General features: G+C 54.2%; 1 protein-coding gene across 1 annotated transcript in view; it reads right to left on the bottom strand.

Moving 5' to 3' along the window:
- The window catches only part of C13H10orf90 (chromosome 13 C10orf90 homolog), a 174478-nt gene extending 160445 nt beyond the window's left edge, over positions 1 to 14033 (bottom strand). The window contains exon 1 of the mRNA XM_066354881.1: positions 13467 to 14033. Within this exon, the coding sequence (XP_066210978.1) occupies positions 13467 to 13706 (240 nt within the window). The 5' untranslated portion in view covers positions 13707 to 14033. The remainder of the gene's footprint in view (positions 1 to 13466) is intronic.
- Between the last annotated feature and the right edge of the window lie 1687 nt (positions 14034 to 15720).

Genomic DNA, 15720 nt, shown 5'->3' with positions numbered 1-15720 from the left:
ATCGCTGTCGCTTCTCTTCTTTCAAAGGAACAGAGACAAAAAGCAAAGAGGAGGGAGGTATTTCCTGTTCTTTGGCTCACCTGCATACAAAGAACTCCGCGGGAAACGGCACGATCATCTTACGTGGCTAGTTGCTTGTGCGACCTTTTATTTATTCACTCAGACTGACAGAGAGCTATCTAAAGGGAGATTTTTTTTTTTTTTTTTTTTACACCTGACTCTCACACCTTCTCAGAATCAGAAGGGATGACTTTGACTTTGTAAGCGACAGCCAGGCATCCTTAGTGGCTTTTATAACAGAACAATGATAAGAGCCCCTGCACTGCGGAGTGCTTACTGCTTGCCAGGGCCCAGGCCCCTCTGCGAAGTGCTTCCCGGGCATTGTGTCATTGCCATGGCAACTCCAGAAGGAAGGTACCACGAGCATCCCACGGTGAAGGTGAGGAGGCAACGCTATTCTGAATGCTGTCGTTAATAATAACATCGACAATAAGATGATCAATTACTAAGCGTCCCTGAGCTCTTTCTAGAAGCCATGCACTGGCCCACGCTCTCTCCTTACTCCGCTCTGTTCAACCCCCACAAACGCCCTGGGTGACAGCGCTGTTATTAACTCCCTTCTGTATACGAAGCAACTGACGCTCAAGAAGTAAGAAGGATCCACGCCTCGTCATGATTACAAAGCAGCAGAGTCAGGATAAACATCCCAGCTGACCTGAATCAGGTCCCAAGCCCTGACTCTGCTGAGGTCTCAATAGAATATCAACTCTTTAATTAAGATACCAAAAGTAATCACAAAAACTTACCATGGTCACAGAAACTGCGTACTACAAGATCTCACTTATAGGACATGCCGGGCGGGGCTACGCTTAGCCCCAAAGAGCAGATCAGCGGTGCCGGGGGGCTGGGCTGGGGGAGGGCACTGGGTTCCAGGGGTACAGGGAACTTTGGGGGCTGGTGGAAACACCCTACATCGTGATTTGGTACTGGTTACAAGACTGTCTGCATTTGTCAAAACAAAATGAAATGTACACTTACAAGATGTATGAATATTTATGTCAATTATATCTGAACAAGGCTGACTTTTTAAATGTGTCATAAATAAACTCTGGTTTAGCTCAGACCAGGGGTCGGGAATCTTTTTGGCTGAGAGAGCCATGAACGCCACATATTTTAAAATGTAATTCCGTGAGAGCCATACAACAACCCATGTACGTTACGCATTATCCAATAAAAATTTGGTGTTGTCCCGGAGGACAGCTGTGATTGGCTCCAGCCACCCGCAACCATGAACATGAGTGGTAGGAAATGAACAGATTGTAATCCATGAGAATGTTTTATATTTTTAACGTTATTTTTTTTTTAATAAAGATTTGTCTGCGAGCCAGATGCAGCCATCAAAAGAGCCACGTCTGGCTCGCGAGCCATCGGTTCCCAACCCCTGACTTAGAGATTCAATTCAACAAACATAGGGTTAGAGAGAGAAATAAGATGCAGGCTCTGGCCTCAAGGTCTCAGCATGTAGCGAAGGAACTATCTCAGGCGTTTACAAACACTGGGGAGAGCAGGACCCTCTCTGGTGTGGGACCCGGGCAGTTGCCTAGGAACCTGTACTCACAAGGGCCACACGCGTGGGTTAGTGTCATCATCTCAAATTATCTTTTATTGTGGTAAAATATACACAACATGAAATGTGCCATGTTAAGTGGACAATTCAGTGAGATTAATTAAGCCCATTCAAACGGTTGTTGTACATCCGTCACACCACGCCATCACCTCCAGAACCTTTCCACCAGGGGTCCCCAAACATTTTACACAGGGGGCCAGTTCACTGTCCCTCAGACTGTTGGAGGGCCGCCACATACAGTGCTCCTCTCACTGACCACCAATGAAAGAGGTGCCCCTTCCGGAAGTGCGGCGGGGCCGGATAAATGGCTTCAGGGGGCCACATGTGGCCTGCGGGCCGTAGTTTGGGGACACCCACTTTCCACCCTCTCAAACTGAAACTCGGTCCCAATCAAACACTGACTCCTCATTCCTCCCTCTCCACCCACCCCCTGGTAGCCACCATTCTCCTTCCTGTCTCCATGAATTTATTCTGGGTAGTTCATAACAAGGGCATCGAATAATCTATGTCCTTTTGTGACCGCTGATCTCACCGAGCACGATGTCCGCAAGGTTCCTCCGTGTTGGGAGTGGCTTTTCACCGGTGATCATGTTCTCCGATGACTGCAGGGCTTATCACTTTGATGAAGTCCAGTTTATCCACAGTTTTCTTCTGTGGTCTTTGGTTTGGGTGCTGCCACCTTAATTCATAAACCATGTTCCCTTTGAGCTTGTGTTTTGTGAGGGAGGTCCCGGGGGCGGGGGGACAGGGCTTGTGGGCAGAGAGACACACAAGTGCGCGTTGTTCGCTGACCGACGTCCTTGTGCCCCGTTCACAGAAGGTGTTCAGGTGCCCCCATCACAGAACCTGACCGATCTACGGTGCCGGGGCGTTCGGCGGGACTCACAGTGGATACGAGCAAAGAGAACTGCATCTGAGACACAGTCACGGGGAGCTAGCAGCCCCGAGAGGCCGTGCCGTCCGCTGAACCAGACAGACCTCAGACGCAGGAAGGAGAAGAAGGATTCCTGACGCAAACAACCGGCTGGCCACGTCCTCCGCTTCCTTACTCACGGCACCCCCGTGTCAGCCCCCTGCTGGTGCTGAGGATGATGGCGCAGGAGGGCAAGGAGAGAGACAGGGAAGCCACCGCTCCCTGCCCTTCGGTCCCTCCGTTCTCAGCAGTGCGGCAAAGGCAGGGAGTGTGGGGGTCCTGTGATCGCATCAAAACCAAAAGGAAACGCGAGAGTGGGCGTGGCAGTGTGTGTGTTGTTCTGGGAAGGGGGAAAGATGTGCCCGTGTGCACCGTGAGATAAAAACGTCAACACTGTACTCTTCTGGGGATTCTGCACAAGTTCCGTGCTTTTATCTTTGTTTCGGAACCGGCCTCACACAATATAAAGATGAACAGTAAAATTCACGGTAACGATGGAAAATGTTAGTTTTTCTTTAGTGAGACCGACTTTAACCAGCCCGTGAAAAGCACCATCTCAGATGACGAGCTTTCCCGACTTTTCTAGCCTGGAAGCACACGTCCGTCCACTGTGCGCTGCTCACCACAAACGTCATGGCCAAGCCTCAGTAGGCGGCCACGAAGGTGGAGCTATGTCACACAACCCTCGTCATCTGTCTCCTGCGTAACAGTTGGCATGGGGCACCCATGCTCTGAGGGCACGACAGCCTCTTTCTGGACAGGAACCCCGTGGCGGGTGCCAGGGTGCAGATCTGAGCACCCCGCCTGGCCCACACGCTCCTGGGCCGCTCTTTGAGGACCCATCAACCCAGACCTGGACCCTGTCACACACACAGCCTCGCCCATCACCTCTGTTGTTCCCCCACAACTTACAAAGCAGCACGAAGAGGCTAACACGGGGCCGAGCTCTGAGAAGCCAGCGGCACCCAGAGCTCATCAATGAGGACTTGAGCACATCGCAGCTAAAATAATGAGCTGTGTGAACTCCGGGCGTAGCTGGACCAGAGGCGTCTGAGCCCTGCGGCAGAGCAGCCCCTGGGGGGCCAACCCTCTCGCCAACCCACTCGCCCACAGACTGCAGGCTGCTTCTCCGGGAAGTGGCTTCTTGTCTTCACACAAAATGATGAGCATTTGGTCGTCTCCTTCAGAGATTTTCAACCTTTCATCTCCTGGCGCACATAAACTAATTACTCAAATTCCGCGGCACACCAAACAACACGCCTTTTGCCGATCAGATACCCCTCCCCCACAAAAAAGAATAGGTATAATTTTGATTCATTCACACCAAACAGCTATTGTTGTGTTGACTGCTGTCATTTTTTTAAATTTGATGAGCTAAGGGAAAAGAGGTCCGTGCACCTGACTAAATAGTCGGGCAGCGCGTGCTTTAAAAAATTCAGCGGCACACCGGTTGAAAATCAATGGTCTACTTTGAGAGAACAATTTCCCCGTTTGTCATCCGCCCTATTTGTTTCTCTGAAGCATTGCTAATCCTAAGTCCGGTGTTTTCCAAGGTGCTGTTTCTTGGAGCCGCCTCAAAGGTTTTTCTAGATGGAAGAACATTGGAAATTAGACTCACCAAGAGAAAACAGAATACTTTCTCTGTTTGGAATTGGATTAATGAAGGCAGAGAAAACAAGTGACCTCTATTTTGGGCCTTCCCCTGGGTGAACTAGAGCTGATGTCTGTCATCTGTCTGTCTGTCTGTCTGTCAGTTACTGACAAATGGGGGGCTCTTTAAGGGACCCTAATGTAAGTATTGAAACAGAAGACCTCTTACATATGTGATGTTATCAACCATTATTCACTCTGACCTGTTTTTATCTAAAACATATTTCATGTACTTCTTTATCCATCCATCCATCACCCATCCATCCATCACCCGTCTGTTTATTCATCCACCCATCCACCCAAACCTTTATTCATTCATCCCTCCATACATCTATCCATTTCTATCTGCCCATCTGTCAATCCACCCACCCATTCCCATCCATCCACCCATCCCCATCCATCCGTTCATCCATCTGTCCATCCACCCATCCACCCACCCATCCACTCATAAATGTATTCCATAATGTCTCTCGAAGGCTGACTCTGTGCTGAGGGCCCAGTGGTGACACAGCAGATTAGGAGCCTCTCATCATGCACTCCCAGAGGCTCCAACCTATGTGCCCTCAATGACTTATCTATTTATTTATTTATTTTTGTATTTTTCTGAAGCTAGAAACGGGGAGAGACAGTCAGACAGACTCCCGCATGCGCCCGACCAGGATCCACCTGGCACGCCAACCAGGGGGCGACGCTCTGCCCACCAGGGGGCGATGCTCTGCCCCTCCGGGGCGTCGCTCTGTTATGACCAGAGCCACTCCAGCGCCTGGGGCAGAGGCCAAGGAGCCATCCCCAGAGCCCGGGCCATCTTTGCTCCAATGGAGCCTCAGCTGCGGGAGGGGAAGAGAGAGACAGAGAGGAAGGGGAGGGGGAGGGGTGGAGAAGTAGATGGGCGCTTCTCCTGTGTGTCCTGGCCGGGAATCGAACCCGGGACTTCTGCACGCCAGGTCGATGCTCTACCACTGAGCCAACCGGCCAGGGCCGACTTATCTATTTATTTATTCATGTTAGAGAGGGGAGAGAGAGAGAGAGAGAGAGAGAGAGAGAGAGAGAGAGAGAGAAGGAAGGGAGAGGAGCAGGAAGCATCGACTTCCATATATGCCTTGACCAGGCAAGCCCAGGGTTTTGAAACGGCGACCTCAGCATTTCCAGGTTGACGCTTTATCCACTGCGCCACCACAGGTCAGGCCCTCAATGACTTTTATTTCCTTTTCTGCATGGTTGGCAGAATACTCAGGTGGCTCTCATGATGTGCAACCTCGGTGCCCACGCCCTCGATATTATCTCCCCTTTGACTGTGATCAGAACCCATCAGCACGGTGGACTGTCCCAGCTACATTACATTCTGGGCCCGGGTGGTCGGGCGGGAGGGAGGACGGCTTCTGGGAGCGGACAGCACGGTGGACTGTCACAGCTACATGACATTCTGGGCCCGGGTGGTCGGGCGGGAGGGAGGACGGCCTCTGGGAGCGGTCAGGGCTGGGGACTGTCACAGCTACATTACATTCTGGGCCCGGGTGGTCGGGCGGGAGGGAGGACGGCCTCTGGGAGCGGTCAGCACGGTGGACTGTCACAGCTACATTACATTCTGGGCCCGGGTGGTCGGGTGGGAGGGAGGACGGCCTCTGGGAGCGGACAGGGCTGGGGACTGTCACAGCTACATTACATTCTGGGCCCGGGTGGTCGGGCGGGAGGGAGGACGGCCTCTGGGAGCGGTCAGCACGGTGGACTGTCACAGCTACATTACATTCTGGGCCCGGGTGGTCGGGCGGGAGGGAGGACGGCCTCTGGGAGCGGTCAGCACGGTGGACTGTCCCAGCTACATTACATTCTGGGCCCGGGTGGTCGGGCGGGAGGGAGGACGGCTTCTGGGAGCGGACAGCACGGTGGACTGTCACAGCTACATTACATTCTGGGCCCGGGTGGTCGGGCGGGAGGGAGGACGGCCTCTGGGAGCGGTCAGGGCTGGGGACTGTCACAGCTACATTACATTCTGGGCCTGGGTGGTCGGGCGGGAGGGAGGACGGCCTCTGGGAGCGGTCAGGGCTGGGGACTGTCACAGCTACATTACATTCTGGGCCCGGGTGGTCGGGCGGGAGGGAGGACGGCCTCTGGGAGCGGTCAGGGCTGGGGACTGTCACAGCTACATTACATTCTGGGCCCGGGTGGTCGGGCGGGAGGGAGGACGGCCTCTGGGAGCGGACAGCATGGTGGACTGTCACAGCTACATTACATTCTGGGCCCGGGTGGTCGGGCGGGAGGGAGGACGGCCTCTGGGAGCGGTCAGCACGGTGGACTGTCACAGCTACATTACATTCTGGGCCCGGGTGGTCGGGCGGGAGGGAGGACGGCTTCTGGGAGCGGACAGCACGGTGGACTGTCACAGCTACATTACATTCTGGGCCCGGGTGGTCGGGTGGGAGGGAGGACGGCCTCTGGGAGCGGACAGGGCTGGGGACTGCGGGGTGCTGGCTGAAAGGGCCCTGGGGGGGGGGGGGGAACGCCTGAAGCAGGAGAGGCGAGGTCAAGGGACACTGTGCCAGTCTCCACACTTGAATCCGACACAGCGGACCTTCTGTACGGTCCCCTCTGACGCCCCCCCGGGCCCCAGCTCCCACCAGGACCAATGCTGCTGTCCCCTCACCCCCTCCGGCACCAGGCCAGAAGCACAGCCTCAGAGGAGGACACAGCCAATGAGGGGTCCTCCTCCTGCCATCCCTCCCTCGCCGCATCCCTGGGCAGTCTGTGTCACCCTGCCGGGCCTCACAGAATTTTCTCTTTGGGGAAAAACAGGGCTCTCCTGCCTGCCACAGCTGCGGCGAAGATGAATGCAGCCATTGAGGGGCCCTGGGACAGCGGGGCCTCTGTGCAGCCTCCGCCTGCCCACGCCCCTCCCACCCAGCGGTCCAGTCCCTGGCACCGCCCTCTCCAATCAGACCTGCCCTCTCCCACACCCGTGACCTCCACACCAGCTCTGCTAACACAGCCAGTGCCCATGGGCTAGTTCGTCATCTTCTCCTGGGGGATGCCCTCGGAAAATACTCGTCTGGATCTCCCAGGCCGGGGTGTCAGACCTGTGCCAGAATCACAGAGTTTCCGTGTTGAAAACATAGATTCCTGGGCCTCTCCCTTCCCAGAGCCTAGGGCTCTGCATTCCTAACAGAAGTTTGCCTGAGGATTCTAAAGGACACTTAAGCATGGAGGCCACTCAACCCTTTACGACGAGGTGGTCAAACCCCGTTTAGATCCTTGTCGTTCCTCTGGGGAGGGTGGGGGGGTGCATGCTATGTGAAGAATGCCCTGCTGGCACTCCCTGCCTTCGCCCGGCTGCATCGGGCAGGGTTCAGTTGCGGACGCACTCACATTCCCCTTGCTCCCTCATCCAGGATGGAATTTGCATCTGATGACAGGACAGGGTTAGCGCTGAGTGAAAACCGTGCGTTCAGTTCAGGGACCATTTGCTGACTGATCTCTCAGTTGCTCAGGGAATGGAGATTACCCTGAGCCAAGAGTATAAAAGGTCATGCTTGCACAGGGGACCGCATCCTTAAAGCACCAGCCACAATTAACCTGGACCGCAAGGTCAGGTCTTCGAGTCAGGGCTCTGTGGCAAGGTTGGGCATGGCAGGAAAAGCATATTGGAACTTGAACACGAATGACAAGCGACTCATATGGAATGCAATCTCCAAGCCAGGCCGGAGGCTCAGCCCTTTGTATAGACTGTCTCCCTTAATCCTCAGCGACCCTGTGAGGTAGAGACCATCGTGGTGCTTACGGACACAGGGAGGACCACGAAGGCTCAAAGAGGTCGAAAGACTTGCCAAGGTCATTCGGCTAGTCAGAGCCCAGAAAGACTCACTCTGAGCCCTCGCTCCTGGCCACACCGCCACCTTTCCTCTACAACCTCCCCTCCCTTGGTTTGGCTGAAGGGTGGACACGGTCCCCCGACTCACGCCTAGTTGGACAGAAGTTAGCCAAAATGATTTCAGCTAGGTCTCATGAGACTTGGATACAAACAGTCTGGATCGAGTCACACTCAGCTGACAGCAATGCATTCGCAGTGACCCTAACTTGGAGACCTCAATCACCAGATGTGCCTCCAGATGCCACACAACGGATTTCGCCTCTCTGACCCCGGGCTCCTCTTCAGACCTTGCCCTGTGACAGCCAGCCTCCTGGGGCAGGTGCGGGGAAAGGCTGGAGCACGGTGCGTGGGCAGCACTGAGACCCGAGGGCCGTCTCATCTCTCGCCTCTGGGATCTGGGATCTCCCCGCTCCTGCGCTTGGAGCGAGGCTACCAGCTGTCATCAACGGAGGTGAGTGGCGGAGGCTTCCCGGAGGAGCACCAGGCAGGGCGGCAGCTCCCGGAAACAAAGCAGGGGCTCCTGACCTGCTCCTGGGGTGGCCAAGCTAATTGAAATATCTATTGTCCTTTGGGAAACAGCCTCTCCCCTCATTGTCCCAACTCCGGAGGGCTCAGAGCCTTCCCTGCCGCCGGCCAGACCAGCTTCTCCGGCAGAAAGACCTCGGGAGGAGAAATGAGAAGGCTGATCCGGCTATGTGTCTTCGGGGAGGTTTGGGAAAAACTTATCCTGTGACTTTTGATACCTGTGAGAAGAAAAGGGTGTTTGTCTTCGCCCCTGTTTGGTCTCAGAGACTTCTTTATTCCCTGAAGAGCCTTATCTTCAAGCCCAAGCACTTCAAACTTGAGTGCTTTTATTTCCTACGACCTCAGGGCTCACCCCAGACACTGAAAAACATTCATCAAAGCCCAGAGTGGTGGCTCTCAACCCTGGTGGGACATCAAAACCGCCAGGGAGACTTTCGCTTCCCGCCGTGACCCATGAGGGACCAGACAACAGCTGGCACCGGGCAGCAGGCAGCACGGGCTGGGGGGGGGCAGTCAGGGAGGGGAGCCGGACCTGTCCTCCCCGGGAGCAGTTTCCCAGCTACGCGATGGGAAGGGGAGACCGGGGAGCGGGGCTCCCGCCGAGTTCCGGAGGCGCAGAGCGGGGCTCAGAAAGGCTGAGGGAGCGAGAACGTGTCAGGCCGAATGCCAGCAGAAGAGAAAAGGCAAGGAAAGAGAGTTCCAGCGGCCGGCAAGGGGTCCCATGAGTCACGGCTGAATCCTGACTTGCTCACACTTAAGAGAAAGATTACCCCAAACCGGGAGAACAACCAGAACATAGTCAGAGGGACACGTCCAGGACCTCAGCCAGAGCTGGAAATGGTTCACGTGGACACATCTCGGACACACGAGCACTGAGCAGAGTCCTCACGAGGGTCGTGCCGTGATGGTGGGGGCACTGAGCCTTAGGCTTTCTCAGCATCCACATGTGGATGTCTCAGGCTGGGGAACTCTTTGTTGTTGGGGGCAGAGGGCTGTCCTGGGCACAGGAGAACACTTAGCAGCATCCCTGGCCTCTACCCAGTAGGCACCGATAGTGTCTTCCCTGAATCGTCACAACCAAGACCGTCCCAGACGTTATCAGCTATCCCAAGGGGGCGGAAGGGAGGATCATCCCTGATGGAGAATCACTGCCCTGGACTCAAGTTGGCCGAAGAGCCTCAGAACGGTCACACTGTTTTCAGGTAACAGCCTCCTGCCCGAACGGAGTTCATTCAAGGCTCGTGACAGGAATGCGACACAAACCCCCCAAGCCGGTCACGATGGCCTTGGCCGGGCTACATGCACCTGTAGCTTTTTAAAAGTCTGCCCTGAGGAAACTACCCAAATGTCCATCTGCAGAAGAAGACATCAATAATATGCCCGTGCAAGGCAACATCATTCAGTCTTCAGGAAGAGAGGAACCCTGCTGTTTGCGACACCTGGGATGAACACAGACGGCACGAGACTAAGTGAAATCACGGAAGGGCAAAGGCCGCACGACTCCCCGTCTGGGTGGCATCCACACTAACGTAGGAGCAGGAAACGAGACGGCGGCTGCCAGGGGCCGGGAGTGGGGGTGGGGAGGTACTGCTCCTCGGGCACAAAGCTTCAGCTATGCCAGATGAGCAGGTTGTAGCGATCCGCTATCGAACACGGCGCCTGCGGGAACAGCACGCCACTGCGCACTTTAAAAATACGCTAACAGGGTGAGTCCATGGTATGTGTTCTTAGCACTAAAAACACACAGAGAAGAAGCAACCCCCAAAAGAACACCAGGGAATCTTTAGAGATGACGGATACATTTAGTACCTGGATGGTGGGGATGATATTATGTGTTTATGGCCAAAACTTATCAACATGTATAGACTCGACATGTGACATTTTTGTACATTAATAATAATAATAATAATAATAATAAATAAAGTTCACCCTGATTCTCACACTCAGCCAGAATGTGGCCCCACTAGCTAAAGTCCAACATGACCAACAACAGAAACGGTGAGTAGGAAAGGAAGGCGACAGAGCAGCTCTGAGAAGTAGAGAGGTGTGGCTACGCGGCGATGGCCACAAACACAGAGACTTCCCCTGGCTCGTGTCACGGTGACAAATGTATTAGGAACTGTTTGCGATAGAAGACGAAGGGGCAAGACTATCATCAGGACGGTCTCGACAGTCAACTAGGCCCTAGTTACTGGGGGATGCCGACTTGTATTCAAACGCTGCAGGAGGCAAACACAGCTCTGAAATCCTTGGGTTGTCCTTTCCAAAGCTGGTGACACTTTCCCGGGGCACCTCAGAACACGGCCAGGCCTGCGGTGTTGCCAGGGGCCGGCACTCAAGGACAGGTCCCACCCCACTGCCCAGGTATGGCTCAGTTGATGCCTGAACCTTCTCAACTACATATGCGGGAGTCAAAAGGCCCTCGACACACTGCGTGTGACAGTCTGGGGCATTCTGGGGTTAGCAGGGATCAAGGCTTTGCAAACACAACGACTGGGATGACTCACCACCCTCACTGCCACCTGTTCCCCATCCAGCCACCTGTTAGCCCAGCAGGTCAGCTTGTCACTCCTCCTAAGAGACAGTCTTAGAGAACAAGCGTGGCTGGATCCCCCGGCGCGGGGCCGGCTCACTATCCGTCTCAGATGACAGGCCGCATTGCCAAGCACGGACACGGCTCAGGCTCAAGGCCACTGTCTTAGGAAGATGCCAGTCTTCGACCAGACTTGTCGATCCTGACCGGAAGGACTTGAAAGCCATCGCGTTTGCACAGAAACGAAATCTCTCAAACTCACTTTCGCGGGGGGGAGACAGCCGGGTTCTTTAAGCAAGCACCTTTCTGCACGTTGAGAGTTCACCCTGGGGACCTGGCTCATTTTTCAGCTCATCGAGTGCCTTATGGGCAGAGCCACCGCAGATTAACCAACCAACGACCTCGGAGCCTATGAGGGAGAAGGGGGTCACTGGGCCAAGTCTAACGGGGCCCAGGGGCTGTTAATTGGACTCTCTCATCAGTTCAGCTCAGAAATTGAGTGGGGCAGTTGCCTTTTTCCTGAGTTTCCTGATATGAATGGTGCTGACACGCCCCGGTGGGGATGATCGGAACAGGTCAGTGGATGTGACTAGAGTTTAGATTCTGAGGGAATATTCGGATTCTGAAAAGAGCGCAGAACTCAGAGGGGCGGGAAGTGTGGATCCTCCTGGGTGGTTTTCAAAGTTGGCCAGTCCTTGAGCAGGTAAGGCAGGCTTTGCCAGACCACTTCCCCCGTCACAGTGAGGACCACCCAGCTGAGCAGCCTGACCATGGTGGGAGGGGTGGGGCCTTGGACCCCTTTGATCCTAGGACTGTGGACTCCGGGTGACATTCAAGCAGCAGACACACAACCTCCACTGTTGGCTGTAACTGGAAATGCCGAGGGGGGTGGGGCAGGGTTACGCAGGAAACTGTAGCAGCTCTGACTGTGGCTATGCTTGAAGTATTTTTACAGTGTCCTGCGAAGATGCGAAGATGTCTGCCCCATTGTTATAGCCAGTGATGCTCGAGGCATAAAGTTTTGTGCATGGGGGAAAAATGGGGACACCAGAGCTGCTTTTTGCCACTGAGGGTTTAAAATGTAGCCGACAAACCCTTTTGTCAAATGCAAGAGGACGCCATTCCACAAGCTTTCCTCCCTCTGCAGGACTGGAGAACGATACAATGATAAAATCCTGTCTCCTCCCCGCCCTCCAACTGATTCATTCCTTGTAAATAAGAACACCTCTGGTTTCCTTCCATTCTATTCTAATTGCACACCTTCTGCTCTGGCTGATTGGGCAATGAGCTAACGAACCACCATGACGGAATTTAATTAACAAACACCATTATTCCTGTGGACATGGAAAGTCACGGTCCTGGGCTGGGACTGGAAGAAGCCAGCCTGGAACCCTGCAGAACAGGTTTTCCCGTAGCCCGGACTCAGGAAGCCAGCTGGGGAACATAAGGCCCCAGGCCCCGGCCAGCTTTCCGTTCTGGGCAGCCTTTCTTAATAAGAGCCTTGTTGTTCAGGAAGGTTTTACCTTTCCATAAAACACGAGCAACTCGCAGGTGGTATTTTTTTTTTTTAATCAAAAGAGATGGTTACAATGAGCTACGTGGGAGTCAATTACCATGTCATTCATAATTTATTCCATGTACAATAAAGAGCTATCAGACTTCATGCGTGTTTATTCTCTGAAAGATAACAGCTGTGGCTTGGACTTAGTTGCAGCATACAAATGTTTCAGATTGATGGGTTTATCTCATTTGGACACTCTAAATCCCCAAAGTTCTTCCCCCATCCCCAATACCTCCACAAAAGTAGCAAGTAGCCTTTGCTTGAAAATTTGAGCTAACCTCAAAAAAAAAAAAAAAAAAAAAAAAAAAACCCACCATTTTTACTACCCTAATTTAAATCATTCTACTTTAACTCGAACAAGGCAAGTGATAGATATTCTGCTACCTAAACATTAGGAACCAAATAGGAAAATGTTTTTAAACACAGATGCTCACACATCTAGAGGACCAAGAACATTTAACTCCCAGAAATAAACTGCGTGAGTACAGGTGGGAGCCCAACACCCAACTCTTCGGAGCACATTAATAAATGTTTGCAAACGCAGACGTGTGCTGTGCGACAATCACACACTGACACTCACCCCCTAGGCTTCTCCCTGCCCCGTGGTTCAAACCCTGAAGTCGGCTACCGGACTAGGAAAGCCTTTTCCTGAGTCCCATGAGGGAAAAACAACAGACGAAGGATTCATTTATGAACGCAGACAGAGCACCCAGATGACCCCTGAGCTGAGCAATGCCTCCGCTCCCCCCGGTGAGCGAGGAGTGCACTCCTGCCCCCTGCCCAGTGCCGCCGTACCTCATATCTGCCGGCTGGCTGCTCCGCCGTCCTCAGGCCCCGGTACATACGGATGATGCACACTTTGGCTCTTCTCTGGGAGGGGAACCAGCTGCTCCTCACGAAATCCATGACCATCACATGGTTCTTCAGCTCCGTCCTGAATGTTTTTATCTGGAACGTCCGGTGCACGGCTGTCTCCGCGTGGCGGGCAGCGTACCCGTTCTGATGAGTTTCTGCAGGAATTCCAGGGCGCTGCATGATACCTGCAATCTTGTGACTTCAGCTCGCGAGCCTGGCAGACACAATTTTCTTTGTTTAATTGCAGGGATTGAGTGCGGCAGGAGGGACTTGGGAAGTGCCCGGCTCCGACCTTTCCCCGTGTTTTCTAACTCCGAAGCTCCCTGTCCCCTCGTCCCCAGCTGCAAAGGGTGCAGGGTGCGGACAGGGACTTCTCAAGAGTGGCTGTTATGGGCCATAAAAAGACTCCACGCCGCCGTCCATCCGTCCTCCAGCGCTTCCACCTGCGTCCTCCGGTCACTCTACGTCTTCTCTGATTTCAAAGACACATTTCTCTCGCCAGCCGCCTTCGCCTTCCGCACACAGAGTTCACCCGGCTACAGGGAGGCCTCTCAGGTGTGCATTCGCAGGCCCTCCGAGCCAAATAAATTATTTACAGGACGCTGGACAAAGGAACCAGAAGTGATCATTGCTGCTTTGGACAATTCCTGCTTTCTCATGCCCGGACTGAGAGAAACCAGTGTGGACGCCTACGGCACAAAGGGTGACCTCAGCCCCGGAGAAGATAACAAACACATTCAAGCGACAAAGAGAACTCCGTGGCAGAAGTGGAGACGGCGGCAAGTGGCCTCAGACGAACAGTGCCGCGCAAGGAGCCGTGTGCCACGTGGCGTGGGGAAGGGCGCTGGCAGACACAGGGTTCCCGTCTCCCGTCCATCCTGAGCCTCCGTTTCCCATGAGAAAACCTAGAATAATCATACCGGCCACTCACAGGGTTGTTGGGGAGATCGGGGGGGGGGAGCACTATCATGAGAAAAGGGCAGCCAGGGATAGAGTCACACAAGTCATCATCCCCAAAGTCCAGGAATGTGACTCCCGCCCGATGTATTCTGCACAGGGCTCTCTCTCTGCACGTGCAATGCGGTGGGGGGGGGGGGGGGGCACAGTACATGGTGCTGAGAATGGATGGGTTCAATGAATTTCAGGTCACTTAGAAATGCGGGTGCATGGTGCATCCCGTTCCCTATGTCCCTCATGTTTCGGGACCACGTCTGTTAACCCAGGATGGAAAGGTGGCGATTACAGGAACCGGATCAAGGGACCGGGCCAGGAGAGTACAGATGACAAGCACCGTGGCTGTGTCCCGAGTCCACACACTCAGCCCTTCTCGGTGCTGCCTCCCCCCCGCTTTAGGTAAAGATGCCGCCGCCCTCTAAGAATTCTCCCTCCCCACACTGAATGCCACGGGGGTGGGTACATGAAGACATGACTGCAAATGATTTTCCTGAAAACAGAGCGCCAGTCCCTGGCCTGGAACTATGCCCTTCCTGTTGCAGGCAGGAGCCTGGCCAATCCCACGCGTGGGCTAGGACTTGGCCGGTGGACCGCTGACCTTCCCCCCGCTGGAGGCAGCAGACATATTGAAACTAAGAGTGAACACAGAGTAGGAGATGGGAACGACTTTGGGGACAAGTGAGGCCAATGTTTTCCTCAGAGTGTTAGGACAAGAGACCCGTGGAGAGTCGATGCCCATCCAGGATCACACAGCCACGTCGAGTTCTAGTTCCTTAAGCAGAACACACTCCATTTCTGCCTGTGGTTCTCCCAAGGATGTCCCCGACCCAACCAATGGCTGCTGTGGTTCCCAGAGAAATGCACCATAACCAAGATTCAAGACTGAGAGGCCTGCTGGCTTCCCCCTGTGAGTTAGGACGTGGGACGGCACCTTAGATTTGGAAGCTCCCTGATAAACACCAGCCAGGGCCAAGTGCAGACAAGGAAGGAATGACAATTAAACACGGACAGCGGAGGGAGAGGGCACGGGCCCCGCCACCTGTGAGCCACGGAGGAACTGGCTTCCAGGACCCCCTCCACCACACCGCGGGGCCCAGAGCCGGGCAGGGTGCCCGCCTTGGCTTCCGCCAGCGAGAAAGGGAGAGGACGTTTCCTCCGCGGACCGGCGTGGACGCTGTGTTAGGTGGTTAGCGAGTGTCACACTTTCATTCGCTGTATATTCTAGAAACTATTCAAATGT

This window comes from Saccopteryx leptura, chromosome 13, assembly GCF_036850995.1.
Source record: "Saccopteryx leptura isolate mSacLep1 chromosome 13, mSacLep1_pri_phased_curated, whole genome shotgun sequence".
Taxonomy (NCBI): domain Eukaryota; kingdom Metazoa; phylum Chordata; class Mammalia; order Chiroptera; family Emballonuridae; genus Saccopteryx; species Saccopteryx leptura.
Note: the sequence above shows the minus strand (reverse complement) of the source record. Positions and strands in the feature narration are given on the sequence as shown.